General features: G+C 58.2%; 1 protein-coding gene across 3 annotated transcripts in view; it reads left to right on the forward strand.

The window, feature by feature from the left end:
* Positions 1-7,651: 7,651 nt before the first annotated feature.
* LOC134561548 (receptor-type tyrosine-protein phosphatase V-like) overlaps positions 7,652-27,344 on the forward strand; it is a 38,054-nt gene continuing 18,361 nt past the window's right edge. The window contains exons 1-21 of one of the 3 annotated variants that reach the window (XM_063418664.1): positions 7,657-8,214; positions 9,223-9,286; positions 12,169-12,188; positions 12,285-12,435; positions 13,761-14,030; positions 14,578-14,844; positions 16,536-16,808; positions 17,520-17,780; positions 18,265-18,537; positions 18,965-19,234; positions 19,779-20,048; positions 20,178-20,450; positions 20,647-20,919; positions 21,310-21,579; positions 21,938-22,210; positions 23,022-23,294; positions 23,793-24,065; positions 25,094-25,363; positions 25,794-26,072; positions 26,303-26,437; positions 26,544-26,748. In XM_063418664.1, the coding sequence (XP_063274734.1) occupies positions 8,149-8,214; positions 9,223-9,286; positions 12,169-12,188; positions 12,285-12,435; positions 13,761-14,030; positions 14,578-14,844; positions 16,536-16,808; positions 17,520-17,780; positions 18,265-18,537; positions 18,965-19,234; positions 19,779-20,048; positions 20,178-20,450; positions 20,647-20,919; positions 21,310-21,579; positions 21,938-22,210; positions 23,022-23,294; positions 23,793-24,065; positions 25,094-25,363; positions 25,794-26,072; positions 26,303-26,437; positions 26,544-26,748 (4,709 nt within the window). In that variant the 5' untranslated portion in view covers positions 7,657-8,148. Of the gene's footprint in view, positions 8,215-9,222; positions 9,287-12,168; positions 12,436-13,760; positions 14,031-14,577; positions 14,845-16,535; positions 16,809-17,519; positions 17,781-18,264; positions 18,538-18,964; positions 19,235-19,778; positions 20,049-20,177; positions 20,451-20,646; positions 20,920-21,309; positions 21,580-21,937; positions 22,211-23,021; positions 23,295-23,792; positions 24,066-25,093; positions 25,364-25,793; positions 26,073-26,302; positions 26,438-26,543; positions 26,749-27,344 lie in introns of all 3 variants that reach the window. The other 2 variants (XM_063418665.1, XM_063418663.1) reach the window with 2 other exon arrangements.

The raw sequence follows: 27,344 nt of genomic DNA on the forward strand, positions 1-27,344 counted from the left end.
AGCAGCGCCCTGGGGAGCAGCCAGGCTGTGCCAGCCCCAAATGTGCCTCAGCCTGAGGAGGGTGGTGTTGGGGCTCCCTGCAGCTGGGCTGGGGAGCAGAACCCAGAAGGGGTCCCCCAGCTGTGCCTGTGAAGCAGAGCTGCTTGCGCAGGGGGCTGGATGCAAAACGCAGCAAGAACTGCTGACAGTGTTGTGTTTGGCTTCAGGAGCCGCAGGAGATGCCAGGGAGAAGCTGAGGAGCTGCATAAGCAGGCACTGCCAAGGCTGCAGCTACAGTGCAGGGACAGGAGCACCCCTGGGTGCCACACCACAGCTTCCCAGGACTGCTGCAGTGCAAAGACCTGTCCCCATGCCCTGGGACACCCAAAGGTGTCACAGCTACAGGAATGGGTGTGAAAAGCCTCACTTCAGGGCTTCCCACTGGATACGGTGGTAGTGGTGGCATTGGTGGGGGCATTGGTGTTGGTACCAGCACAGGCCAGGGCACAGGGGAGAAAGACAGCAGCTGGGCAGTAAGAGGGGACAATGCTCTGCCTGTGACCTGAGCTGCCAGGCACATCTCCTTCCTACCCTGTGACATGAAAGATGGGCAGGCTTTGTGTTTACTCCTCTGGAAAAGAAACCTTCCTCCTGAAAACAAAACCTTTTGTGTGCAAATGCAGCCGTCTGCAGGTTTGTTTTTATACAGGAAACTTTGAACCAGAGGCTGGGGCTGGTTTCGTTTTTGACTTGGGATTTTCAGCTCATGGCAGTATTTGGAAACTGAGCTACTTTCCAAATTTGGAGGCTGGGTTTTCACATCACTGCAGTGTGGCAGCAGTGTCCAGGGCTTCTTGTTGCTGTCTCTCTCCCTGTCTGCAGAAAGCTTAGCCCAGCCGAGGTGGGGATGGGTACCCTTTGGGGGAAGGCTGAATACCTTGACTGGCAGCCGGAATGTGTGACCCTCCTTTGTGGGGCTGGCAAGGGTTGATGCAGAGCTCCTCCACCGTGCGCTACTCAGTGTGCAGGAACCCACTGCTCCCATGAGAGGCTAAGCTGGGCTCATCCTGCCAGCCTCCAGCAAGGAGATGGGACCTGTGAGGTCAGACCTTGCCCAGAGCTGGGACTGGGGGAGACAGGAGTCCTCACACTCAGTGCCATGGCTATTCCACCTCCTCCTGCCGCATCCATCCAGAGCCTTGGGACCTGCTCCTAGCTTTCCTCCAAACCCACTGGCAAGACCCTTCTCCTTGTCCCCAGGGACCAGCTGCCCCCTGTTCACCAGGGTGAGGATAAGTGCCATTCTGGACAAGCTCTTGGAATGCTCTGTACCTCCTGAGCCAATGCACCAGCTCCTGTCCATCCCCCCTGATGAGGGACTGAGGGGTCAGGATGCCTTTGCTGTGGGATGGTGCCTGGTTTGATGGGGCTCCAGGCAGCAAAGCCTTTGGCAATCACAACCCACACACACCTTCAGGGCTGGTTCATGGGCTGGATGCCTGTGCTGACTTCATCACTGTCCTGAGGCTCTCCCTGTTCCTCTTTGCAGCAGCAGCATGAGGGGATGCTCAGCATGACCAAGGGTCCCCAGCACCTGGCTGAAACCACAGCATTGTTGCTATGGTTTTCGGACGGCACAGAAATAACAACATGACTCTCTATGATGGTAAAGATGAGAGCAAACTTTATTCTTCTAAATTCTACTTTTATAGAGTAGTTCGGTACAAAGAACATGATTGGTTATTCAGCGTCTACACTCTTTAGTAAACATTTCTTTCCAGTAAACACGTTGGAAAAACACCACCTGCGGATGGTTTCTCACTTCCCAAGGTTTGTTTGAATTCCTCCTTTAGATTTCTCAGGCTAACATGAGAAAGTTGCTCGTCTGCCTTTCACACAGACACTAGCAGAGCCTGAAGCCTAAATTCAGACCAATGTCAGGCCCACATAGCATGTGGGACAAACTCCGGCAAGGTGCAGGGAGGAGTGAGCCATGCCCAACCTGCAGTGTTGGCACACAGCTCCTGCCCCCAGAGTGCAGACCCTTGCCCTCAAGGGGCCACAGGAGACAGCCTTGTCCAGCTGATCCCTCCTCCCCAGCATCCTGCAGCTGAGAGCTGGGCGAGCCCAGGCGGGCCTTCCCGCCGGTCCAGCCCAGACTTGAACGTCAGGGCCGTGCACTAGCAGAGTAAACGGGTGAGTGTGAGCGTGCCAAGTTGACACCGCACGCGCCAGGCGCACAGGAAGGGGCTGTGGACCACGCCAGGGACACCCAGCAGCTGAGGTACGGGTCCCATTCCTTGTCCCCCTCCCTCTTCCCGGGTGCCTGGTTGAAGCCAGGATGTGTGCAGTGGGGAAAGGAGCGCGGAGCCTCCTGTGCCCTGGCACGGTGCGGGCAAACCTGATGCCACAGCCCCGGGGGGTGGCAGGGGATGGGCAGCCTCTGAGCACAGCCATGCCAGGAGCAGAGCCTGGCACTTGGTGGCTGTGCCTGTGCAGGGGGAGTCTCGTGCCTGGGCCCCTCGCCATGGTGTGGCACAAGTGGGCACTGGGAGCTGCTTCATGGCTATTTCTTGGCTCTGTGTGCATGGCATCCTCGCAGCATCAGGCACCCTTGCTGCCAGCCTGTGCTGGCACTGCATCACAGCGTGGGAGCAGAGCCCCACAGGATTCCACAGGCGATGGGGTGGGTTTTGGAGCCAGGTGCTGCCCCAGCACTGCTTGGAGAAGGTCTGGGGCTGGGGCTGGCACTATCCAGGCTGCTCTCAGCCCTCCCCAGTGAGTGCCTGTTGCCTGGCCAGGGGAAGCGGAGCCTGCTCAGCCCCCGGGGCAGCACCCACGCCCCGGGGATGCAGAGCAGGTCTGCCCGGCTCTGCCGGCTTTGGGCGTGCTCTGAGTCACCGCAGCCCTGCGCTCCCAGCTCTGCAAGGCGCCTGGCTCGCACCCGCAGGCATCCCGGGCTCAGCTGCCAGGGCTTCAGCAGCGGGTGGGGGGACGGAGAGCATCGCCCAGGTGATGGTAACAGAGTCATTCCTGCCACTCCTCGCTGTCCCCCAGCCTGAACAGCGTGGCTGTGCCCTGCCCTGCAGAGGGGTGACATCCCCCGCTGCCTGCCTGCCCTCCCACCTCTGCAAAATGGGAAGAGCTCCAAGGTATCAAAGCGTGGATCAGGAGGCTGCAGCAGCACTGGCAGGGCTCCATGTGGGAATGATTAAACACTTGCCAGGGGTTGGAGAAGGAGCATCCCAGTGCTCTAGGGTTTGGGGTTGGAGACATGGCGTGTGAACCTCGCAAAGCAAGAGGTCCCATTGGCACTTGCATCCTCTGCAGGTTCTGCCCTGGGAGCAGCCTGTTCCTCTTGTTCCTCCCTCAAAGCCCTGGGCAGCACTCAGCACCTCAGAGTAGCAGAGAGGAGAAATTGTGGCCTGGGGCAGTTCACAGTGCTGGTGGGCACTGGGAGGAACGGAGGGACAGGGACCAAAGGATTAGTGTTGGCCTGATGAAGGATAGGAGCCCCAGAGCTGTTCCCAGCCCAATGCCAGTGGCATTAGTACCCCATATCAGGGGTACTAATATGCCCCTGGGCATATGTTATTTTAGGGTGCCAGGTTAGATGCACAGAGGGATGGCAGAGACATCAGGGCTGCATGTCCAGACAGCAGTAGAGGCTCCTCTGTGCAGTGCCAGCATTGACCACAGCACCAGGTCATGGATGTGCCCTCTGTGTGACAGGTTGAGTCCATGTGGGACTGTCCTCAGCCACATGCTGTCCCCTGGCAGGGGCCCTGCAAGGCTCTGCCCATGCCCAGCCTTGGGAGCATCACCTGCCACTGTCACCTGGCACAGACCCTGTGACACAGCTGGGACCCTTGAGTGAGGCAGGCATTCTGCTGTGCACCCTGCCCATCCTCACCCCAGCAGGTGCTTCCTGGGGAGGCCTTGACTCCTGCCAGGTGTGCAGGACCATGCTCAAGTCTAGGAAATGCCTTAGCAGGGACAAACCCAATGCCCAGCCCCATGACCAGGACACCTGGAGAAGAGGCCAGTGCACGGAGCACAAAGTGGGTGAACCCTGCTCTGCTCTGGGGTTGGCTCTGCTTCGGAGGACAGCCCAGAGCCTTTGACAGGCAGGGCCTTTGCCACTGCACTGTGACTATTGTCCCTCACCTCAGCATAAGCAAGACCAGTGACAGGCATGCTGTCGGGGGTCCTCTTTCCCATCACTGCTCCTGGGTGATCCCCCTGGAGCACAGGGCATGAGCAGTCCTATGCTGAGGCTCTGCCCCTTGCCAGAGGCGGTGGCTTGGCTGCACAGCCCCTGTCCCCTCCCAGCTCTGCAGCCATCCCGGGTGGCGGGGCGTCCCCATTCCCCTGCGCCTTGCGGTAGCGTTCTCTGCTTCGCGGAAAATGTGATGACTCGGCAGCCCCTGAGTTTCCAGGCCTGCTTCCAGCTGCTGGGTGGAGAAACTTCTGCAGTTGTCTTTAGGTTTGGCACAGCTGAAGGCTTCACGGTCAGGGGAGACTGGAGGGGAGATCTGGTATCCCCAGCTGAAGGAGGGCTCTCTCTCTCTCTGTGCCCCTCCCTGAGGTGGCACAGTATCCCTGAGGTGGGCATGGGGAAGGCAGGGCTGGCACAGGATGAGCAGCCTCTGTCCCGTGTGGAGGCTGCTGAGCCCTGTGGTGCCAGGGATGGGGCCTGGGCTTGGCTCCCAGCAGTGCTTTGGGCTGTTTCCACTGCAGCCACAGCCCAAACTCCCTGAGCTGAGGGAGCACAGCCACTGGGACCTGAGGTTAAATAAGCGGGGCTGGTATACACACATGTCCCCATGGCAGGGGGTGACAGCTCACTGTGCCACCAGGACATGCAGAGTTTGCAAAAGCTACTGGGATGTCTCCTGGTCCATGCTCAGATACCAATCCCATTCTGGTGGGCAGCAAGGCATCCCCCAAGCCCATCCTCATGCTGAGTGAGGTTACCTCTCCTCCTGGCTGGGGAGGTGCGGGGCAGTGGCACAGAATGGCAGCAAGATCTGAGGAAACACTGCATTCCAGAAATCCCTGCTTGGCTGCCCAGCCCAGAGACCAGAGCAGGTAGAACAGACCCTGTGCTCCTTGGGCAAGCCAGTGTCCAGAGCAACTGCCTCAGGGGGGGAGTTATGACCCTGTGCAGGGCCGCAGCAGCAAAGGCTGTGGCTGGAGGTAGAGATGGTCGGGTTTACAGAGGCTGTGCAGGGGCACCAAGGCTGTGCCCAGGCAGGTGCAGTAAGTATGCACAGACTCGGATTCTCTCCAGTAGGGCCAGGCAGGCACAACCCAGTTGGAGTGTCCCAGGACTCCAGGGGCTGGGCTTGTCCTCTTGTTGACCTGGAGCTGCTCTTTGGTATGCTTTGAAGCTGCAGGAGCCCCACCTTGACTCTAGCCTGGAAAAACCTCCTGTCTGTGCCATCACTGCAGGGGACACTGCCTTTGATACTCAGGCATGCAACATCTTTTTCCAGGGTTTTCCTTCAAAATCAAGGGTTCCTCCTGTCCCATATCCCTGGATCACAATTCTCAGCCCAGCAAGGCCCTCCATCCTCACCTCCAGCCCCTGCTTCAACAGCCAGGGGCTTCTCGAATTCAGCTCTTCCATCACTTGCCACACTACAGGGACACCAGTCCCCAGCACTGCTTGCATTGTCTCTATCCCAGCCACCCTCCAGGTGACCCTCTAGGCTGCTCATGGCAGCAAACCCCATGCTCTCTATCCAAAGTGTGGTCACCTGTGCTGGCAGCCTGCACCCCACAATGGACCTGTATGGGGACAACCATGGAAAGCCCCTTTGCAAATGTGTTTTGGGGACCAGCCAGCTGTAACCTCCTTGATCCTGCCCTGGGCCCCAGGGTAAACCTGGCAAACCCTCACTGCAGTGAGGAACTCCAGCCTCCTCCCAGCCAGCTGCAGCTGGCCAGCTCTGGAAAGGGGCCTTTAAAAACAGTCTCCAGCCCACTGGAGACGGCAGCAATCAGGCCCAAATCTCCCCCTGCCTCATTTCTGGGGAGGTGCTCCATCTCGGGGGCCAGAGGACCTCAAGCCCAGTATCTGTGAGCACTCACCTTGCACTCAGGTAATTTGGGCGTGGCCAGCAGCAGGGGTGGGTATCCCCAGAGCTGGCTGTGCCACTAGTGGATGGGTCAGCCTCATCACTTCAGATGCTGGTGGATCTCAGTCCCAAATGCTTATCAGGGGGAACTCTAAGAGCCACAGCTGTTACCCTGGGCATCTATCACTTGAGCAAATGCACCCATGGCATTCTTGGCACTCAGCCCTTGGAGCTGTGGGCATTAAAGGTTAAAATTCTTGCCTGTGCTGGAGCCAAGGCATTGCCTTCTGCTCCCACCCTGATCTCTGTGTTCAGTGTGCAGGGGAAGGGTAGGTCTGGAGACACAGTGACACAAAGCTCTGGTGGTAGAGCTGTACCTTTCTGCTGGGGGAACATCTGAGTCCTAGACAGAAGTGACAAACAAGCCCTCACTGCTAGGCTGAGCTGCAGGGCCAGGGCTCCTTTATCCTCAGCCCACTCCAGGCAGGGACCTCCAGGCAGAGACGTGACTGTGACCACGGACCCAGACTCCTGGCACCAGTCCCATTTGGCCAGGACCTGGGAAATTAACTGTTGCCCGTGCAAAGGGAGGGGGATTCATGTTCACTGTCCCCTTTCCCAGCCAGCTCCATCAGCCTGGGGGTTGTCAGAAGGGTTCGGGTATGGACCTGGGGTTGGAGATAGGTCCTAGACCAGGACTCCTGTGTGTCCCTCTCTTCTAAATTGCATGCAAGAGCTGGAGTTTTCCTGTCTTTGTGCAGATACCGGGGCTGTTCTGTCCATCACAGGTCCCACCTGAGAAACTTCTGAGTCTTTTGTCAAGGGATCTGGTGTTCTAGAAGACAGGTGGGGGATGTGTCCTACTGTGACAGCTCGGTGGCTCGCAGTAATGAGCAGAGCTTGAATAGTCCCCATAGGAGGCCGTGCTGACCACTGGGATAGACTCCCACGGCCACAAAGGCTGTACTGGCTTCCGGGCTGATGCATCACTGAACCCCTTCCAGCACCGTCCCAGATCTCCAGCGCTGATGTGAAGCCAATGGCATCTCTGCACTGAATGAGCGCTGGCATTCTGCCACGCATTGCACAGACACGGCGGAGCACAGCCCTGCACGCAGCCCGGGGGCACAGCCTGATCCCCGGGGCAACCCCCCGAAGTACAGCGTCTTCCCACCGGGCACAGCTCGCTTCCGCCGCCCCCTCAGATTGGCAAAGCGTGGTTTAGGCACCTCTGTGCCCGCCAGATGCCACGCCCAGGAGCCTCTCAGAGTGTGTACTTCCCCCGCCGCAGCCTGCGGGCCGCCGTGCCATGGACCCGGCACAGAGACACCCCAATCCCTGCCCTCGGCGTAGCCAAAGCCCCGCTCCGCACCTGCGCAGGAATTAAAGCACGCAGGGCTGAAGGGTGCCTGAAGGTGCGGCACGGAGAGAGACGAGGGTGCACAGCACTCCACGGCCACACTCGTGCCCTGGCTCCCTCCAGCACCCCAGCCCACCGCTGCGCCCTCCTTCCCTCCCTCCCCGCGCTGGGGCTGGCTCGGGCGCGCCCTCCCAGCCTGGAGCCGCCATCAGTCCAGTGCTGCCTCCTCCCCTCCCGCTCCTCCCGCCCCTCCCGCTCCAGCTCCCGGAGCTCCTGCTGATGCCAGAGCGGGCTCCAGCCCGGCACAGCCCGCGCCGGAGCGAGGTCCCCCAAGACCCCGGCCAGCAGCGAGCCTCCCACCCGCAGCCGGCAGCTCTGCCCGCAGCCCGCAGCCGCTGTCTCCGGGCCAGCTGCGGAGTCACCGCAGAGGACGCGGACCTGCGGGGACAGCAGCAAATGCGCCCAGCGAGAGGCAGCCGCCCCCGCTGGGCTTCTCCCGGGCCGGAGGCGAGTTCTGCCCGCGCCCCGGGGCAGCGGGCCCGGCCGAGGTGCCACGCGCTGGCCGGTCCCCAGTGATGTTACCTTGTCACCCGCGCTCGGAAAGCATGTGGGGACACGGCTCCTGGCTGCCGTGGGGCAAGGGGCTGGCTGGGGACAGCCACTGCTAAGAAACTGCCCCCCCACCCCAACTTGTCATCCCTCTGATCTGCTGCCACCAGGTCCCTCATGAGGTCACTGCTGCTGCCGCTGCTGGTGCTGTGTGTGCCGCGGCTCCCGGGGACCCTGGCAGAGGTAAGCGCTTGACTCCCCAGCCCCCGCTTCGGCTCCGCGGTTCTTGGCTCCCAGCTCGCTGCCGCGAGGGGCTGCCCCGCCGGGGAAGGGCTCGGCTGCGGTGCCTCGGTGTGTCCGTGCAGCTGCGCCACATCAGCGGCGTTCGCCATCCCGAGCGGCGCTTCCCCCGCTGCCCCCCGCCCCTGGGACCCTGCCTGGGACCGCAGCGTGTCCCTGTTGCCGTGGCTGCGCGGCTTCTCGCCCGGCAGTGGCCCTGCTGCTGTTCCCAGGCGTCCCCCGCCGTTTCGCTCTCCTCTGCCAAAAGCCCCGCCGTCGGTGGGGAGCCGGAACGAGTCCGCTCGCAGAGCCGAGGGAAAAGAACGCCAGGAAGATGATGGTTCTGCTGTGGCTTGTTGCAGGACAGGGAGTGGGCAGTAGACATTTCCTTTAACGTGGGGGGAACTGACGCCAGTCCAAAGCCGGGCACACCCTGCTGGGAGCAGGCTGACAGAGAACGGGTGTCCCCGCTGCCGGGGAGGGTGCCAGGGACTCCGGGAACTCTGTTCCTCCCGCGGGGGTGGCAGCTGGACTGAAGTCTGCGGTCCCTCCATCCTCTCCCCGTGATGTTGGGAAGGAGGTGCGCCTGTAGAGATAATGAGAGTGCCAGGCCCTGTCCAAACCTCAATCTCTCCCTCTCTCTCCAGATGTTCTGTGCCCTGGCTGGTTTGGTGGCCTCTTCTCCTGTGGGCATGGCCCCATGTTGATCTGCAGCCCCAGGACCAATGCAAAAGCAGGGCAGCCCACAAGCTACATCTGACAAGTCTGTCTCTGCCTTGTCCAAAGGCAGTCTGAGAAGTGACCCAGGCTCTCCCAGGAAAAGGGGTCACAGCCCACAGATGCTGTGTCAGGGTGGGACCTGTGCCTGGTCAGCCTGACCCCTGGCCTGGCACAGAGCGCCTCCCCAGGTGTTGGTCTCAGCTCAGCCCCCTCATCCTGCCCCTCTCTCACTTGACACTTTCAATCCCCCAGGGCGAGGGATGCAACCACACAGCACTGGCAGCGCTGGAGGGCCAGGGGACACGTGGTGGAAGAGGTGAGTCACAGGAATGAGGTTCCTGGGCTGAGGAGGGTGGGATGGTCTCGGTGCCTGCAGGGGTGACATGAACAGATGTGCTGGACAGGACTCTTGGAGTTAAGAGTAGCTTTGTTAATGCTCTGCTTTAGCTAACTGCAGGCTACAGATCATGCCCAGGGAAGAGGGAGAGTCAGTCCTGTCCTCCAGCAACCAGGTGTGAGGGGGCACTGAGAGACAGGCAAGGCTCCAGAGTCTCTGCTTCCACAGAGCACCAGGGGGGCTCTGAGCAGCACAGCCATAGGTGCTCTGCTCACAGCTTTGGAGTTGCCTGGTGTAGTGGTTTGAGTGACTTTTCTGCTGTGAGATAGGATCAGGAGAAAAGTAAAGCAGGCCCAAACTTATAGGTATAAAGACAGATTTATTATCACACACTAAAAGAAGAAAATGAGAATCAAAATGAAACTTTCAAAACACTCCTCCCCCACCAACTTCTCAGACCCAGTCTGAAAGGTGTAGAACTTAATATACAAATAAACAGAACAGACAATTGAGGATACAAGCATCATAAAGTCACCCTAGGACATTCCACCCCTTATCCCCATATTGTCAACTTACCGCCAAACTTAATATATATTCTAACTCCACACACATACATTATACATACGTGTATCAGTATAAAAGCAGTGTGTAGCTATATACAGACAATGCCAGTGACACTCAGCAAACAACGATATTTACATGTAGTTCTCACCCAACAATCAGATCTCTCTGAGGTACACATCATGTTGTGTCATCTTTCTAATTGGTCAATCAAGCTGTCAGCTTCAAAGCCAGTCACTAATTGGTTTTTTGCTATAACTCTCTTAAGAAAAAAGTCTCTTCCGTGCTAAACCAGCACACCTGGGTAGGATCAGAATCTGTAAGGCAACCCCACGGCTGCTGTAGGCCTGGAGCCAGCACAGTGCCCACATGGCATCATCCTGTGCCAGTGAGAAATCACCTGGATGGTCCCCAGGCACCTGTCAGGGCATGAGGTGTATCTGGATGTGCTGTCTGTGATGTGGTTAGTGGGAACATGAGCAGTGATGGAGTCACAGGCCTCTGGCCCATTTTAGGTACATGTGTGCTGCAGATGTGAGGAAGGTGACAGAGGGAGGCAGGTGATGAAGCTGCTGGAAACTCAAGAGAAGCAGAAAAACATGGGCTGAGAACTCATCCTTCAGTAACAAACCATCCCTGCCTGAATGCCAGGTGGGACAGTGACCTGTGGGTTCCCTTCAGGTCAGCTGTGCCTCTGCTCTGGGTGTCTGCTGACAGCAAGAGTGGCCCAGGGCACCTGGCCCAGGTATAGACACCTCACCCATGGGCACCCAGCTACATTTAGCTAACACTTCCTGAGCTGTCTGATCCTAAATATGCACTTGAACTTCTCAGGGATGGACTGAGAAGGCCTTTCCCAGTGCCACTGTGTGATTCTATTCATGTCCATCTGATGTCCTCTTGCCCTCACCAGCAGGCTCCACACCACAGCATTGCATGGAGCAGAAGTTGCACATAGTTCTGAAAGTGTTCAGCCCTGGGAAAGACACACACAGCTCCTGAGCAGTGCCAAGGGTGTCCCTGACCCAGGCTCACCCCACACTGCTCCTCCCTGGCTGTGCCAAGGGCGCCCCATGGCAGCCTCTGGGGCAGTCATTGTGCTTGGTTCATGCTGTCTCACTGGGCCAGACCCTATGTAAGCCTGTCATAACATGTTGCATGCCATAAATTTTAAGTGCTAATTATTACACAAATGTCTTATTAGCAGTAGAGTTGTTCTGTCATTTTCCAAAGGCTGAGAGCAATAGAAAACGCATGGATGTGGCACCTGGGGACTTGGATTAGTGCTGGACTTGGCAGTGCTGGGGGAACACCTGGACTCAATGATCTTAGAGGGCTTTTCCAACCTAAATGGTTCCATGACTGACAGCAAGGCTGAGGATGGGGGTGTGTAACAATCTGCTGGAGACATTGTGAGGCAGAGATGGACTCTGCCCTGGTCACACCACCAGCCTGGGCCTGACAGACAGGCTCTGCCTGGCTCCTGTTGTGTAGGTGACTCCTGAGCAGCTCTAAGGGCAGGAATTCAATAGCAGTTTCAGCCACTGACCCACCAATTAGGCCAAGCCCTGTATGCCACTTCCCTGTCCCCAGACACTCTCTGTTGGGATGTCACAGCACTGGCCCCACAGCCCCAGCGCACTGACCTCGCTGACTCAGCACAACCAAGGCAGGGACACACCTCAGCTGGGGCTGGGGCCAGTCTGGTCCCACATTTCCTCTAGTGTCCCACTCTTCCCATGTCACCTCTGAACTGGGCAGGATGGGGGTGACTCTTGGTCTGTATTTCCCTAGAGCAGCCTTTGCCCCCTCCTCTGTGAGAGCCCACACAGAGGCAGAGAATACTGCAGGGAGCATAATGCCCCCCTGCCATAGCCATCCTGGCCCCTAATTGGCCACTGTCTTGCTTCTCCTTGGTGGACCCAGAGCCTTCACCATCTTTTTGGGGGGTGAACCAAGCCAACCAAGGTGATGAGCAGTGGATTATATCCAGCCAGGGAACTTCTCTGCCTTAAGTCAGGACTCTCTGGACAAAACACATGATGACCTGGAGCCTTCTGGTCTTTCTCCAGAGGAGCAGATGCTCCATGCTTAGGAGCATCTCTTTGACAGCTTCTTTTTGACCTGGGTCCATGAAGATTTCTGAACATTCTTGTTTCCCAAAGGCTGTTCAGAGCCCTCGGGGTCAGGGTGGTGGCCAGTTCCTAGTGTACTCCAGCACGGGTGGGTGACAGGGAGCTGGCCCTGCAGGCACCCAGCACCACCAATCCCTGCTGAGAGTTTTGGATTTGCCTCTGCAGGCACCATCCTGAATGTCAGTGTGAGTGACCATGACCGGTCAGACTCCCTCCTTCTGTCCTGGGATGAGCCAGAGGGAGGTGCTAAGGGATATTTGGTCGCCCTCTCCTCCCTGGAGTCAGGCACACTGCTGCAGAATGTGTCTGCTGGACCCAACACCACCAGCTTCTGGTTCCGTGGGCTGACTCCTGGCACGCGCTATGAGATGGAGGTGACAGCCACGCTGGCCTGCATGGACACCACCAGCCAGACCATCACAGCACAGACAAGTAAGGGCTCCCCAGGACCTCAGTGCTCCTACCAGTGACTGTTGTGCTGTCTGGAGTCGTACTAGTTTGTGGGAGGTTGGGCTTTTCCTCACTTTCAAAAGAACTACAATCCTTCCTGGGTCCCCAGAGTCTTGGAGGTCATTCCCTCGTCCTTGTGGAGGAAGGGTCCTGCCCCTGCACCTTGTATGGTCTGGGTTCATGCTTTATCTTCTCCTCCTAGAATAATGGAGATAATGATGTACCAGCTCATGATGTGCCTTGCAGAGGGCTGAGGAGTGGAAAATGTCATGCCTGGAGGTCTAGAAATAGCTACAAGGAAGGAGCATCTGCTCCACAATTTTGGCACATCTCTGTCATTCACTGCTCACGCCAGATCTTGCTCTGTGTCAAGGGCTGGAGAAGGGGACAGGGCTGGTGGCTCTACAGCTTAGGTGGGGATGGCAGTCCTTGCCTGCACCTCTCTAGAAGATCCTTGAGTAAAATAGTGCAGGTGAAGGTGGGAAACCTTGCAAAGGAGAGCAGAGCCGGAGGGAGATTGGACAGGTGTCAGGCAGCAGTGGCGGAAGCAGAAGCTGGTTGTCACAGAAAGGCAGGTGGCAGAACCCACAGGGCCAGCAGGAACAGAGGACCTGCCAGCAGGTGAGCTTCCAGGTGATGATGGCTTCACCTTTATGTGTTGGCCCTGACCAAGCCTTCCTGCTCAGTTCAGAGGAACTGCTGAGGCTGTGATCCAAGGGGATGGTGCAGCCCACACCGGTCAAGGAGGTGATGGGGCTGTGCTTGGGGAATCCTTGCTGGAGCCCCTCTGCTCTGGAGAAAGGCTGAGAGATCTAAGGTTGTTCAGCCTGGAGAGTAGAAGGCTTCAGGGTGACCTTAAAATGCTTTTTAGTACCTAAAGGGGATTTGAAAATAGAGAAATAGGGGCTTTTTACGTGCTCAGATGGTGGCAGGACAAGCACTACTTTAAACTGGCAGAGAAGTTTAGATCAGATCTTAGGAAGAAATTCTTCCTTGTGAGGGTGGTGAAGCCCTGGCACAGGTTGCCCAAAGAAACTTTGGCTGCCCCATCCCTGGAAGTGTCCAAGGCCAGGCTGGACAGAGCTTGGAACAATCTGGTACAGAGGAAGGTGTCACTGCCCATGGCAGGGGGTGGGACTGGGTGAGCTTTAAGGTCCCTTCCAACCCAAACCATTCCAGGATTCTGTGACTGGGTGAAGCTGGCTGGCAGCACCCCACCAGGCAGAGGCAACTTCTACCAGCCTGTGAGCAAGTGCCAGGCGAGGCCCTCGCAGGCAGGCAGCCAGCAGTGCCCGTGTCCCCTGCAGGTCCGTCCCCCGTCCGCAACCTGAGCCTGAGCAGCGGCGGGAGCCGCGCCTCGCTGCGGGCGGCCTGGGAGCACGGGCACGGCCGCAGGGACGGCTACCGCCTGGAGCTGTGGCACAGCGACTCCCAGGCCCTGGTGAGGATCGTGTCCCTGCTGCCCAGCGCCTCCACCTTCCTCTTCGACGGGCTCCTGGCTGGCAGCGAGTATGCCCTGAAGGTCAGCACATTGGCTGGGTCCGGCCAGGCCAGCACCAGTATCCACCAGTGGACAGGTAGGGAGTGGTGGCTGTGCCTGCCCAAGGAGGGAAGGGGTGGTAGAAAGGGTTTGGCAGGAGGGATGCCGCACGTGTGCTGGGCTGCCAAGGGGAGGAGGGCTCCAAGCTTGTGTGTGGTGGGGAACAGCTGGAGTGTTTCACATCCCCACTGTGAGCCGAGTGCCTGGGCCAAGGGGAAGACTCTGCACCTGGGGCCTGCCTTGCAGCACCCACGGCTTGGATTTGTCTGTTCCCAAGGGAGAGGGGCTGTGTGGGAATCCCGGATCTCTTGGTGCTGAGGGCTGCAGGAGTGCTGCAGTACCCAGTCTGCCACCCCTCTGCCCTGCAGCCTGAAAGAACATGACAGTGTGGAGGGCCCTTGAGGTTCCTCCAGCCTGTGTGGGAGGGGACACAGGAGGGACATCCCTCAGTAGACCCCTACCAGACCTTCAGCCCCCATGCCATAGAGAGCAGCTGTGGGTACAGGGGCCCCTGAGGAGAGGGGAGGGTCCAGGGACCACCAGCCCCAGTGCTGAATCTTGCTGTGTCCTGCTCTTCCCCTCAGCTCCCTCCATCCCCACCCAGCTGAGGCTCAGACCAGGTTCCAGCACCAGCCTCGTCGCTTCCTGGGCAGGTGCTACAGGGGCTGCCTGGCTCCACCTTGAGCTCCGAAATGTCCTCACCCAAAAGGTCAGCACGACCCTGTCAGCCAGGAGAGGCCTCACCAGCTACACCTTCCAGCATCTCCACCCTGGCACTCAGTACTGGCTGGGGCTCAGCGCCACGGCTGGCTCCCACACCGTGGTGGGACCCAATGCCACTGCCTGGACATGTGAGTATCAGCTTGGTGGCCCCAGCTTTCTCCCTGCCTCTGGTCCAGCCTCTGAATTCAAAGGTTTCCTGCCAAAGCCTTGGGTGCACAGGGTGATTTTGCTTGGACCTGTCTGAAAGCTGCTCAGGACCCAGCTCTGGGGCACTGCTGCAGTGGGGCCAGTGAACCCCTTCAGCAGGTGGATCCCCTGTGCTGGCCTGCCTCTCCCTGGGATACAGTGGGAGCAGCCTGTGGTCTCTCCCCTAGGAGAAGGATGGAAGGGCAGCAGATCCCAGTGGTGTTCAGTGCTGCTGGTGCTTGGCTCTAATGTGCCTCAGTGCTGTACAAGGGCAGAAGAAATGGGGCAATGAGCTGGTTTGAACTGGAGGCCTCTGGGAGGGGCTTAGAGAAGCATGAGAAGGAGTTTTTACATGGGCATCATTTTACAGTGATAAGACAAGGGGTGAATGGTTTTAAACTAAAATAAGAGAGATTTAGATTAGATGTTAGGAAGAAATTCTTCCCTGGGAGGGAAGTGGCCCTGGCACAGGGTGCCCAGAGAAGCTGTGGCTGCCTCTGGATCCCTGGGAGTGTCCAAGGCCAGGCTGGAAAGGGCTGGAGGGCTGGGATAGTGAAAGGTGCCTCTGCCTCTGGCAGGGGGGTGGAATGAATGAGCTTCAAGGTCCTTTCCAATCCAAACGATTTCACAATTCTGTGATTCTATGAAATGGATTTTTGGTGCTCTTTGATTGTTGTCAAGGATATGTTGTGGTAGCACCTGATAACTTCATCCTGGTGGATGTTCCCAACATGATGGGTGCTGTGCAAATACAGCCAAGGAATACAGGAGCCTCTGGCAGGTAAAAACAGTGAGGGCAGCCCTCCCAAAACCCACTATTGCACCATTCCCCCAGCCCTCTCTCTGCTCTGGTCTCAGGCTGATGAGGGCCCTAAAAGAGGGGAACTTTGCTGGTGACACCATGTCCATAGCCCAGTAAAAAGTTCCAGTCCTGAACTTGCTCTCCTAGATGTTTCCAGGAAAACCTGGAGGGAAATGGAGAGAGCAGAGCAGATTCACACTGAACACCAAGGTAGCATTGGCCCTCAAATGATGGAGGTGCCAAGCTGCAGACTCAGAGCTGCTGTGGCCAGTGACTTGTCCTGGCACTGGCCAAACTCTGGCCATGTGTATGCTGGGAGGACCTTGGTGCCACCAGGTGTCAGCTCTCCAGCTCCCTCCTGCTCCACCTGCCAGCTCAGGAAGCTGGAGCCTGCTCCCTGCTGACTCTGCAGATGGGATTTTGGAAGGGCTCCAGAGCTCCAGCTGGTTTGTTTCTGCTCTGGAGTGAGGCTGATCCCTGCTATTGCTGTCTGCAGCTCTGACCTGCTCCACTGAACAAAATTTCCCCATGCCAGATGCATGAGCCAGGGGCGTCTGGCCAGGAGTTTGTCCAGGCCAGTTCCTGGGAATATCAGCAAGCTCATGGTGGGATGTGAATAGAGTGGAGGGAGACTTTTAGGAATTTCTGAGCAAGGCTGCCAGCTTTGTCTGGACTCTGTTAGTCCAGGAATGCTTGTGCTGGGGAGTGCAGATGGCTCGCTCCAAATCAATGTCTAAGGCTGGACGTAACCCTGCCAGGAATGAGGCTCAGGAGAGTAGGGGGTACAGAGTACCCCATAACCCTGACTCACACCATCCTATTCCCTTCCAGACCCCTTGAGCCCTGGCAATGTGACCCTGAGCAGTGCAGAGGAGCAGAACTCCTTACAGGCTCGCTGGAGTATCCCAGGGGGACAGAGGGACTTCTACCTGGTGACACTGCAAGAGGGCGAGGACAGCATTCCAACAAGGAACATCTCCGTTGGTGGGGACAATGATCATGTCACCTTCCACGGGCTGAGCCCTGGCCAGCAGTACTCTGTGCAGGTGGTGGTGGTGGCAGGGCCATACAGGGCATCAGCACACAGCACAGCAGCCTGGACAGGTGAGCAGAAAACCCATTCGTGGCCCTTGAGGCTGTTCCTGCTGCCTGATGAAGGAGCTGCTGCCTGGAGGGGGCTGGGGGCGAGGCAGGCACAGGGCACCCAGGACACCTGGTCTCAAGAGTAGGTTGTGGATCAGAGCAGCAAATTCTGCCTCCTCACAGTTCCTGCTGAGGGTGGGCTCAGAGGTCCTGGGCAGGCTTGTGCCAGCAAGTGTCAGGCACAGATCAGGACCAGATCCTGCTTCGTGCCTTCTGGACTGCTTGGCAGGTTGCAGGTTCCTCCCTTCCCCTCACCACAGCTGGATGAGTGGGCAGGGAAGCACCAGCAGCCCCTCCAGAGGGGGCATCCCCCTGTGCTCAGTCTCTCCTGGGTGACTTGTGGAGCCACAGTTGGTGCTGTCCCAGAGCTGCCACTCTGGGAAGGGACGATTGGAGCTGTACAGAGTGTGAGGAGGTATCCACCCACTCCGTGGTGCTGGAGCACTAAGAGGTCTCCCTGCAGCCCCTTCTGCCCCTGTGTAGGATAGAAACAATTGCAGTGTCACAGAATCACAGAACTGTTAGAGTTGGAGGGGACCTCTGGAGGTCATCTAGTCCAACTCCCCTGCCCTAGGGTCACCTAGAGCAATTTGAAAAGCAGAAAATATCTTGTGAAAGCAATCTTCCTGCCTGATGCCCTGCCTTGTGCTGTGCTGTCCTTATCCCTTGCAGAACCACGAGCACCATCTGGTGTGAGCCTGTCCAGCCAGGGTAGCCCCCACAGCCTGCTGGCCAGCTGGGAGGAGGCGACAGGGGAGGGCTATCTGCTGGTCCTCAGCCTTGCAGAGCACCCTGTGAAGAACAGCTCCTTGCCCAGGGGTGTCACAAGCTTCACCTACGAGGGCCTCCACCCTGGGACCCTGTACACCTTTGAGGTCAGCACTGTGGCTGGTCCCTACACCTCCTCACCCCGGTGCATCTCCAACTGGACATGTGAGTGCCACAGCCCCGGGTTCCCACTGGATCCTGCCCTTCCCCCGATGTCATATCTCAGGGCACTGACAGCACACATCTTCTTCAGCTTCATGCAATAACTGGGCAGAAGGCTCAGGAGGAGGCAGAGGTGCTGCTGAATGTGACCGACCTCTGTTTCCCAGTCACCAGGCACAAGGGCAGCTTAAGCCCAGTGCCCTTCTCCTCCTTCTCCTTGGCCCACCCTCCTGTGGCACTGCTCAGGCTGCCACTGCCCTGAGCCACCCCCTCCACCACCCACACCTCCTCCAGCACCAGAACAATTTTTCCTCTGTGCCAGTTTGAACTGTGCTGGCTCAGTCCCTGCTGGACTGGTGTGTGGGTGTCAGCAGGGGTGGCAGTGGTCAAAGCACCTGGATGCAGGTTTTCCCAGGGAAGGGACTCCTGCCCCAGCACATTTGGAGTTGCATTTCTGCCAGGTGATTCTAAACCTTTCTTTTTGTAGATCCTTTGCCCCTAGAGCAACTGACCCTCAGCAATGGGGGCCACAGCACCTCTCTGCAAGCCTCCTGGAGAGCAGTTTCCTCTGGCAGCACTGGCTACACAGGGACCCTCTGGGAAACCAAGTCCCAGGAGCAGGTCAGGAATGTGACAGTGGGGAGTGACTGGACTAATGTCACCTTGGAGAACCTGGTCCCTGGGCGACAGTACACCCTGGAGATGGCTGCTGTGGCTGGGCCTTACAGATCCCCTGTGCGATCAGCCACCGACTGGACATGTGAGTGGGACAGTCCCCCCTCACCCTGCTGCAGGTCACAAGCACCAGCTGCCCACGGGAGCAGAACACTCCCAGGAGGAGAGTGGCCCGTGTGTGGGGAGGTGGGGAATCAGAGACAGGGGCACATAGACAGAATGGGCTGTCATCTGGAGCCACATCCAGCCACGTTGGAAAGTAAAAGGGTCTGCAGTGCAGGCAGAATCCATCACTGAACAGAAAACATTTCCTAATGTCACCCAGGGGAAGGTGGGGACCCTCTCCTATGTCTGCTGTGGAGCGAGAGCTCTGCCTGCTCTGGGCTTGCTGTGCTGACTGCTAAGCTAACCCCAGCAGGTGCAGACAGTGGAGGGTGCCCAGGACAAGTGCATGCAGCCCCCACACCACAGCACAGCCTCCTCTCACTGCCTGGGTGTCTCTCCTCTCTCAGACCCCCTGGCTCCGGCCGGCGTGACGCTGACCAACACCCGGCGCCCCATGGGGCTCTCGGCCTTCTGGGACAAGGCTGCTGGTGATGTGGACCAGTTCCACCTCCAGCTCTACAGCAAGAGCCATGCAGCACAGAGGAACGCCTCAGTGGGGCCAGACACCCACAACTTCACATTCCTGGGGCTGTCCCCTGGCACTCAGTACTTCCTGAAGGTGACTGTCCTCGCTGGCCCATACAGATCCTCGTCACACTTCGCCACTGAGTGGACATGTGAGTCAGAAGTATTTCCAGTCTCTTGTGGGGATGGGCCATCCTGGCAATGCCTGCAAGACTGGCAGTGACACACATTTGTCTGGGTAGAAGGAGGGCTCTGGTGAGACCTGCTTGCTCCCTATCCTGGAAGACAGAGCACGTGTCATAGGTTGGGTACCGTGTGCTCAGCCCCAAAGACCCTTTTCCCCAGCTTAAGTTTTCCCCAATCAATGTAAACCTTCTGACTAGACCACTGGTGATCTCAAGGCCAGCCAGGGACTGGTGGTAGAGGGATATGAGAGGGGAAGCACAGAGGCCTATATGGGCTTGGTGATCCATCTGTGGAGCAGAGCAGCCCACTGGGAGCTGAGTGGTCTCAGCACCTGCCTGCCAGCAGCACCCTGGGGACACACAGAGGCAGCTTGTATGTCCTCCAGGAGAACAGGAGATCTGGTGGTCAGGTTCCCCCACTTCCCTTTCAGCCCTGTGCTGAGGTGCACCCTGGCTTCTCCAGGTGGCTCCTTGACCACCTCATGGGTCTCCATCCTCTGCTTTCCTCCAGATCCACTGTCCCTGGCTAACGTGAGTGTGCAGCCTGGCCGGAAGCCCCAGGAGCTGCACGTGAGCTGGGTGGAGTCCGGCGGTGGCAGAGATCACTTGGTACAGCTCTCAGTGGCCGAGTCCCTGTCCATCATCAGGAACGTGTCTGTCCCCCGTGGAGTCACCCAGCTGGACCTGGAGGGGCTGGTGCCAGGGTCCCGGTACCGCGTGGAGATCATTTCCCAGGCTGGGCCTCATCGCATCTCCTCCCAGACTGCCATCGGCTACACTGGTAGAACACAGCTCCCCTTAGGCACTGTGTGGATGCCCACAGTCCTCCAGCTCCCAGCTGCATTCCCAAACTAGAGTCAATTGAGAGCAGCCCAGGTTTGTCCCCAGTGACGCTGTTTCTCTCCCGCAGTCCCACTGCCTCCTCGTTCCCTGTCTGCCAGCCCCGTCAGCACGGCCCGGGCTCTGGCTGTGCACTGGGAGACTTCCCCTGGGCAGAGGGATGGATACCTGCTCAGCGTGCTCCAGGAGGGCTCTCCTGCATCTCCAAGGAACCTGGAAGCAGGGAAGGACAGCACCAATGTCACTGTGTCACAGCTGGAACCAGGAACATGCTACCTTGTTAGCATCTGGGCAGTGGCTGGACCTTACCGCTCCCTCCCTGAAAACATCACCGGCTGCACAGGTCTGTGACACCCACGGGTACTGGGATCAGTGTTGGCACGTGGGTGGAGGAAACGAGGAGGGTACCCTGGCCTGGTTCCTGGTGAAGCTGGTCTTGGTCACATCCTGCCTCTCACAGTCTCCTTGCATGAAGATGGCTGCATGTTCAGAAGTGGATCTTTTCCTCTCTGTCTCGTGTGTCTTGTTTTTCCTCACAGTTCCTGCTGCACCAACAAACCTGAGCTTTACCAACCCAGGCAGCTCCTCAGAGCTTTACACATCCTGGAACAAGCCCCCTGGCAGGAGGGACCACTACCACGTTACCCTGTATAGCCTCAGCACCCAGAGCAGGATTCAGGTCCAGACCTTGAGTCCAGATGCCCTGAACATCACCTGGACTCACCTGGAAGCGGGCAGCAAGTTTGCTGTGCAGGTCACTGCTGTGAAAGGCTCATTAGAAGCCTCTTCCATCAACGTCACCCAATGGACATGTGAGTCTGATTGGTTGGGCTGGGCATAGTGCTCCACTGTGAGCCTCCACCTGAGCCTTCCAGGGCACCCACCGCCACCTTCCCCATCCCAAGCTGTGCCCTCAGCTTCTAAGTGATGGTCCCACCTTTCTGCTCACTGCCCTCACTCCATCCTTGACACAGAACCGATCCCCCCATCCACCCCAGAGGCTCTGGTTATCTCCCCTGCCACTGCAGACCCCAGGGATGATATGCTCAAAATCATGGGCCCTGCCTGGCCCTTTGTGCCCAGGCTTCTCTCCAAGAGGGTCTCTGGTCCAGCCTGCCTACCACCTGTGGGGAACCCTGGGCACAGCAGCCAGCTCTCAGCACTGAGCCAGGAGGGATAACTGTCTCCCTGTTGCTTTCCAGATCCCTTGGCCCCTGTCAACCTCACCCTGGGCAGCCCCTCACCCTCAGCGCTGGTGGTGTCGTGGGCAGTGGTGGGTCGAGGCGCAGAAGGCTTCGTGGTGGATGTCCGTGACGCAGCGTCCGGCACGCCCGTCGGGCACACGGTGCTGGCTGGTGATGCCAGGAGTCACATCCTGAGGAGCCTGAGCCCTGGCACCCGCTACAGCGTGGCAGTGAGGGCCACAGCTGGGCCCTTCCACGCCAGCACCCCCAACCTCACCCACTGCACACGTGAGTGTGATGCTCTCCTTGCAGCCAGGTGTTCTTCACCAGATCTCCCCAGTTCAGTCAGGGACCATACTGGTGCAGCTGTCCTGCTTACCTCTGCCACCCGTGCAAGTACCCAGTTCTTATTCTCTGCTGGATCAGCATGAGGAGTCTGTGCCTGATCTTGTGCCACACCCTGTCCCTGTAGCCATCCACAGAGATCCACAGTCTCAGATAGCAACCAGGGAGAAGCAGCTGCCAGAGCCACAGCCAGCCTGTGGGGCCCTGCTGCTGACCCAGCTCCTGCAGCACAAGAGCTGGAGCATCTCCCTGTGCTGAGCCCAGCTGTGGCTCCTGGCAGTGACTTGTGTTTCCTCCCCAGGCCCGCTGCCCCCGGCCGCCGTGCGCCTGCTGAGCGCGGGGCACCCCGACAGGCTGAGCGTGGCCTGGGGGGCCCCGGCCGGGGGCAGGGATGGATACACACTGACCCTGTACCACGCACACCTGGGCACTGTGGCAGCCACAGCCTCGCTGGGGAGAGACACCCACAACTTCACCTTCACGGGACTGGTCCCAGGACACGAGTACTCCCTGGAAGCCACTGCCATGGCCGGACAGTACCAGGCAGCAGCGCCCAAAATCAGTGGCTGGACACGTGAGTACCTGAAGCAGTGTCCTCTGCAGAGGGGTAGGAAGTGTCACACCACTGGGCTGTCCTGAGTCAGGAGGTTCACAGCAGAGCTGGTGGCTTTGGAGGTGTACACACACCTCTGCACAGGTGTGACACACCCTGTTAGTGCAGAGGCACACTGCTGGCTGCATGGCACTGGCATGTTCAGCTGCAGGCTTGCACAAGGACATGCTGATGAAACAGGGCTGCCCCAATGTGCCTGTGCTGGGACATTCCCTGCCTGTGCTGACCCATCTCCCTGTGTACAGGAGCACAGAGGTGTGCAGGGCACCTGTACTGTACCTGTGTACAGGGGGCTCAGTGAGTCTTGTCTTGCAGGTAGAACCACCTTACCATAAAGGTTCATTGAATTATCAGTGTAATACAAGAAGCCACTCCACAGTCCTCCCAGGAGAACAGGTCTTTGCTCTGGAGATGGACTAATCCAGCACTTCTCCCCACCCAGAAAGATTCTAGGGCTGGTCAGAGAGCAGAGGCTGTGCCAGTGCTGTCTGGGGACCTGCACAGCAGCTGGGTGTGGGAGCACACCTGTGCTTGTGGCAGGGTGAAGGTGTTCTCACTGGGCTGTGGGAATGAGCATGACCTGGATGAGGAGGGCTTGGCATGTGAGGGACCAGTAAGGGTGAGCATCATTAAAGGTGAGGCGAGATGGGAGTGGAAAAGTGAGGACGAGGAGGCATTTGCAAGAGGGGATCCTCCCCTGCACGATGACCCATGAGGTGTGTGTGTCCTGCTCAGTGTCTGGTCCCTAACAGGAGGTGTGTTTCCTCCCCAGGCCCGCTGCCCCCGGCCGCCGTGCGCCTGCTGAGCGCGGGGCACCCCGACAGGCTGAGCGCAGCCTGGGGGGCCCCGGCTGGGGGCAGGGATGGATACACACTGACCCTGTACCACGCACACCTGGGCACTGTGGCAGCCACAGCCTCGCTGGGGAGAGACACCCACAACTTCACCTTCACGGGACTGGCCCCAGGAAGCAAATACCTGCTGGAGGTGTCATCTGTGGCTGGGTCCTTCAGGGCGCCTGCAGGGAACGTCAGCAACTGGACGTGTGAGTACCTTTTCTGAGGGGATGTGTGCCTTGCTGGACAGTCACGAAAGCTCATGGCCAAGAACATGGCCCTATGACCTTCATAGCAGACCCCAAGCCTTGCAATGGCACTGAGCAGGGCCCTTCCCACTCTCATCATCAGCTCCACCAGCCTGGGTGAGGGCAGCTGGAGCTCCAGAACCATGCTTCAGGGGAGAGCCTTGGAGGAGGGAGCAGCAGGCAGGGTGTTCACCTTCCCCTGTCCTCTAGCTGGCTATGTGTTCCCTCCTCACCCCTCCCCAGGTATCTCACTCCATCTGGGACAGGGCTGTCCCTGCCCGGACAAGTACAGAGAGATTTGCAGAAGCTTTGGGCTGCCCCTGGGCTGGTGTGTGGAGCCACACAGCCGAGGCTAAGTGTGCTGTCCAGCGTGGTGCATCCCTTCTGATGGCACTGCCAAGAGACCCAGGCCATGTCCTCGGGCCCTTTGCTGATATGTGTCCCATCCTGTCTCGGCAGACCCCTTGGCACCCCGTAATGTGTTCATGACGAACCAGGGCTATCCCAACAGACTGAGTGCATCCTGGAAGGCTGAGCCCCAAGGACAAGACAGTTACAGGCTTCTCCTGTACCATTCGGGGTCAGGCGTTATGGCAGCCAACGTCTCTGTCGGGAAAGGCACCAGCAAATTCACCTTTTCTGGCCTGGCTCCAGGACACAAATACCTGCTGGAAGTGGTGTCTGTGGCAGGGCCCTATGCAGCCTCCTCAGGGAACATCAGTGACTGGACAAGTAAGTGTCAGAGCTGGAGATTCTGCATCTTGCACGGTGCTCAGCCTTCCCATCTGGGTAGGCTCAATACTTGCAGTGGGAAGGGGCAGAGACTCAGCCAGGACTGCTGCCTGGGAGCTGTAGGGTCAGGGGATGGGTTGGGTTGGAAGGGACCTTTTAAAGGCCATCTAGTCCAACCCCCCTGCTAGTGGCAGGGATGTCTTCAACTAGATCAGGTTGCTCAGAGCCCTGTCTAAGCTGACATCGTGTCTAACCAGGGATGGGATGAGATGGGGTGGGATGTACCAGTGTAGCAGTGGGGTCATGGGGTGGGCAAGCCCTGGTGGGTGGGAGAGTCAGGCAGGGCAGTCCTGCTGCCTGTGGGAGGGCTTGGCAGCCACGACGGCTGTTTCAGGAGGCAGCAGCCTCCAGCCCATGGCCTCACTGGCTGAAGTCAGGCTCCTCCAGGCACGGGTGACTGAACAAGAGCACGGGATCCCATGGCACTAGTGCTGCTCTAGATGACACCCACGGCCTGGGGCACCATGAGGCCTCACAGCCAGGGGGGACACCCCATCATTCCTGCTGCCTTTTTTCCATGCACTTGGAGAATTGCTGGCATGGGGTATAAGGGGAGGATGGGCTTTTTTTTTTCTTTTTATGGAATGTGGAAATGCAGATAAACACAATAAGCCTTTTCATGTGCTTGTCCCCACAGTCCCTGCACTCTGCCTGGGGAATCCAGCAGTCCCTGCTCCCACGCTCAGCCATCCCCTGGCAGGGTGCAGGGAGTCATGTGCAGAGCCCTTCGGGCAGGTCTCTAATGAAACTTGCTAATTAGCAGGAAGAAGAATCCATCTCCTTACACTCCTAACTCTATGTCCTTCAGCTGCCATTTAAAGGTCATTTCTGGCAAACAGCAGCTGCAGGAATGTTATCACTGAACATGTGGAGTCTTCTTGTGTCACCCATCTCCTACTTGTATCTCTGTAGAACACAGGAGAGCACATCCATACCAGTAACTCTTCCTGGCGTGGTTTTTGTTGCAGCCCCCTCGGTTCCCCAGAATCTCTCGGCAGTGGCTGAAGGGAACAACACGGTGCTCATCTCCTGGGACAGTGTCTCTGGACAGCAGGACGAGTGCCAGCTGTGGCTGCGGGACCCCCGGAACAGCTCTCTGCCCTGGCGGCACTCCCTGGGCAGGGGACAAGTGCAGCACCTCCTGCAGGGGCTGATCCCAGGCAGGAACTACTCTGTGTCCTTGAGCTGCGTGGCGGGGCCGTACTGGAGCAGCACCAAGCCCTTGGCAGTGCCTGTGGGTGGGTACACGCTGCCGTGGGGAGGAGTGGGGCAGGCTGGAACGGGGAGAAACACCTGGGTGGCCTCAAGTTTGAATTGACCCTTGAGTGTCAGCAGAGGCATGGGAAGTCTTGTGGTGGGAGACGGGGAAAGCCAGCAAGGTGACCCTCTGGTAGCCATCAGCTCCTTAAGCTAGCCCCACCACGGAGATCTCCTGTCTCCTGGCTGCCTGTGAAGCAGAACAGGCTTTGCAGATCTCCACTGGTCGATGTCTCCTTTAAGATGCGAGCTCAAGCCCTGCCCATTCCCCCTGTCCTGTGGCCCATGGCACAGCAGGCTCTCAGGTTGAGTCTGACTGTGCTCAGACCGGCGTCAGGAGCAGATGCTGACAGGGGCAGAGGTTGGGATTTCTCTGATCCAGTGGTACAGCCTGTCCTGTCTCTTTTGCAGAGCCAAATCCAGTGAAGGATGTGCAGTGCCTACCAGAGTCAAGGAGCCTTTACTTGAACTGGACAAGCTCTCCTGGAGATGTGGAGGCTTATGAGGTGGTGACAGAGAGACTTTCTGAAGGACCTGCCACCTCCAGGCATACCATGAGCATCCCTTCAAGCGAGGCCAGTCTGGAGGGGCTGGAGCCAAACTCCTCCTACCAAATCATCGTGAACACGGTGGGCATGAACACACTGAGGAGCCAGGCTGTGACTCTGCTCTGCAGCACAGCAGTGGAGCGTGAGTCCCCTTCTTTCCCACAGCCTTGCCACAGCTCCCAGGAGAGAAAACAGCCCGTGGTGCTGGTTAGAGCTGGGCACTCTTGCGGGTGCCGATGAGCTCCACATGGCTGCACTGCCCTGCAGCGGATCGGGGCTCTGGCAGTGCTGCTGGGGCCATCACAGGCTGAGCAAAGGGGGGTCTGGGAGCAGGGACACGCTAAGGGGTGTGCTTGCTGCTTCCTCTTCCAGCCCTGCCCCCGCCCCTGCGCGCAGACGTGTTCCCAGTGGAGGCCAGCTCCACGGTGATCATTTCACCCGACCTGTTCAGTGAGGAGAACGGCCAGATCGAGTACTACGGGGTCATTGCCACCACTAACGAGTCACGTGAGTGTCCCTGCATGTCCCGGTCTGGGGTGGCTCCCTGGAGGGCAGCAGCACCCCTGGATGTCACTTTGGGACTGTCACTGTCACCTTGCGCATTCCCCTCCAGTGCTGAGGCCCACCCAGGAGATCATGTCCAGCACGTGGTACGACCACTATTACGGGACTGAGGACTCCTACCTGGCCGTGCTCATACCCAACCCCTTCCATCAGAGGAGCTCCCCAGGAACCTGGAGGGTGCCCGTGGGAACAGAGGAATGCGGCCAGTCCAGGGCAACGTGCAATGGGAAGCTGAAAGCCAACGAACAGTACAGGTGAGAGATGTCAGCATCCCTCCTGGTGGAGAAAAGGGCTGCATGTGTCCCTGCAAGAATGCTACCAGCTCCCTGGATGTCACCTCACCCTCACACCCCCAAATGCCCAGCAGTGGATTCCTCCACCAAGCAGCAATTTGAGGAAGGCAGGGACTGGCATGTGGGGAATATTAGGCAGCGTAGTGGGCAGGGAGGGGGAAAGCTGAGGCTGCCAAGGGCTGTGTGTGTTGTCTCAGGAGCTGAGCAGATGTCCAGCCCCAGGATAGGAACTAAAAGAGATGCTGTTATTTGTAGGACCTTTGTGTGTGACTCAGAACCGTGTGCAAAAATGAAACCGATTTAGAAACTGTTCCAGTGGTGCCTACTCAGTGGGAGGTCCAGTGGTTGGGAGTAGCAAATACTCAGGCTAAAGTCCAAGTTCCCCATGAGGCACACACATGGATCCCAATATTTGTAAGTTCAGAATCTTATTTGACAGTAAATAGAATCTAGGAACATGGTGGTTCGTGGTTTCTTGTAGGATACCTTTAAAACTGCTGATGGAGAAACAGGTTGTTTACTGCTAACAGAGGATGGTATCTCTAGTCAGTCCTGTT

The sequence above is a fragment of the Prinia subflava genome, chromosome 23 (assembly GCF_021018805.1).
Source record: "Prinia subflava isolate CZ2003 ecotype Zambia chromosome 23, Cam_Psub_1.2, whole genome shotgun sequence".
Classification (NCBI taxonomy): Eukaryota; Metazoa; Chordata; class Aves; order Passeriformes; family Cisticolidae; genus Prinia; species Prinia subflava.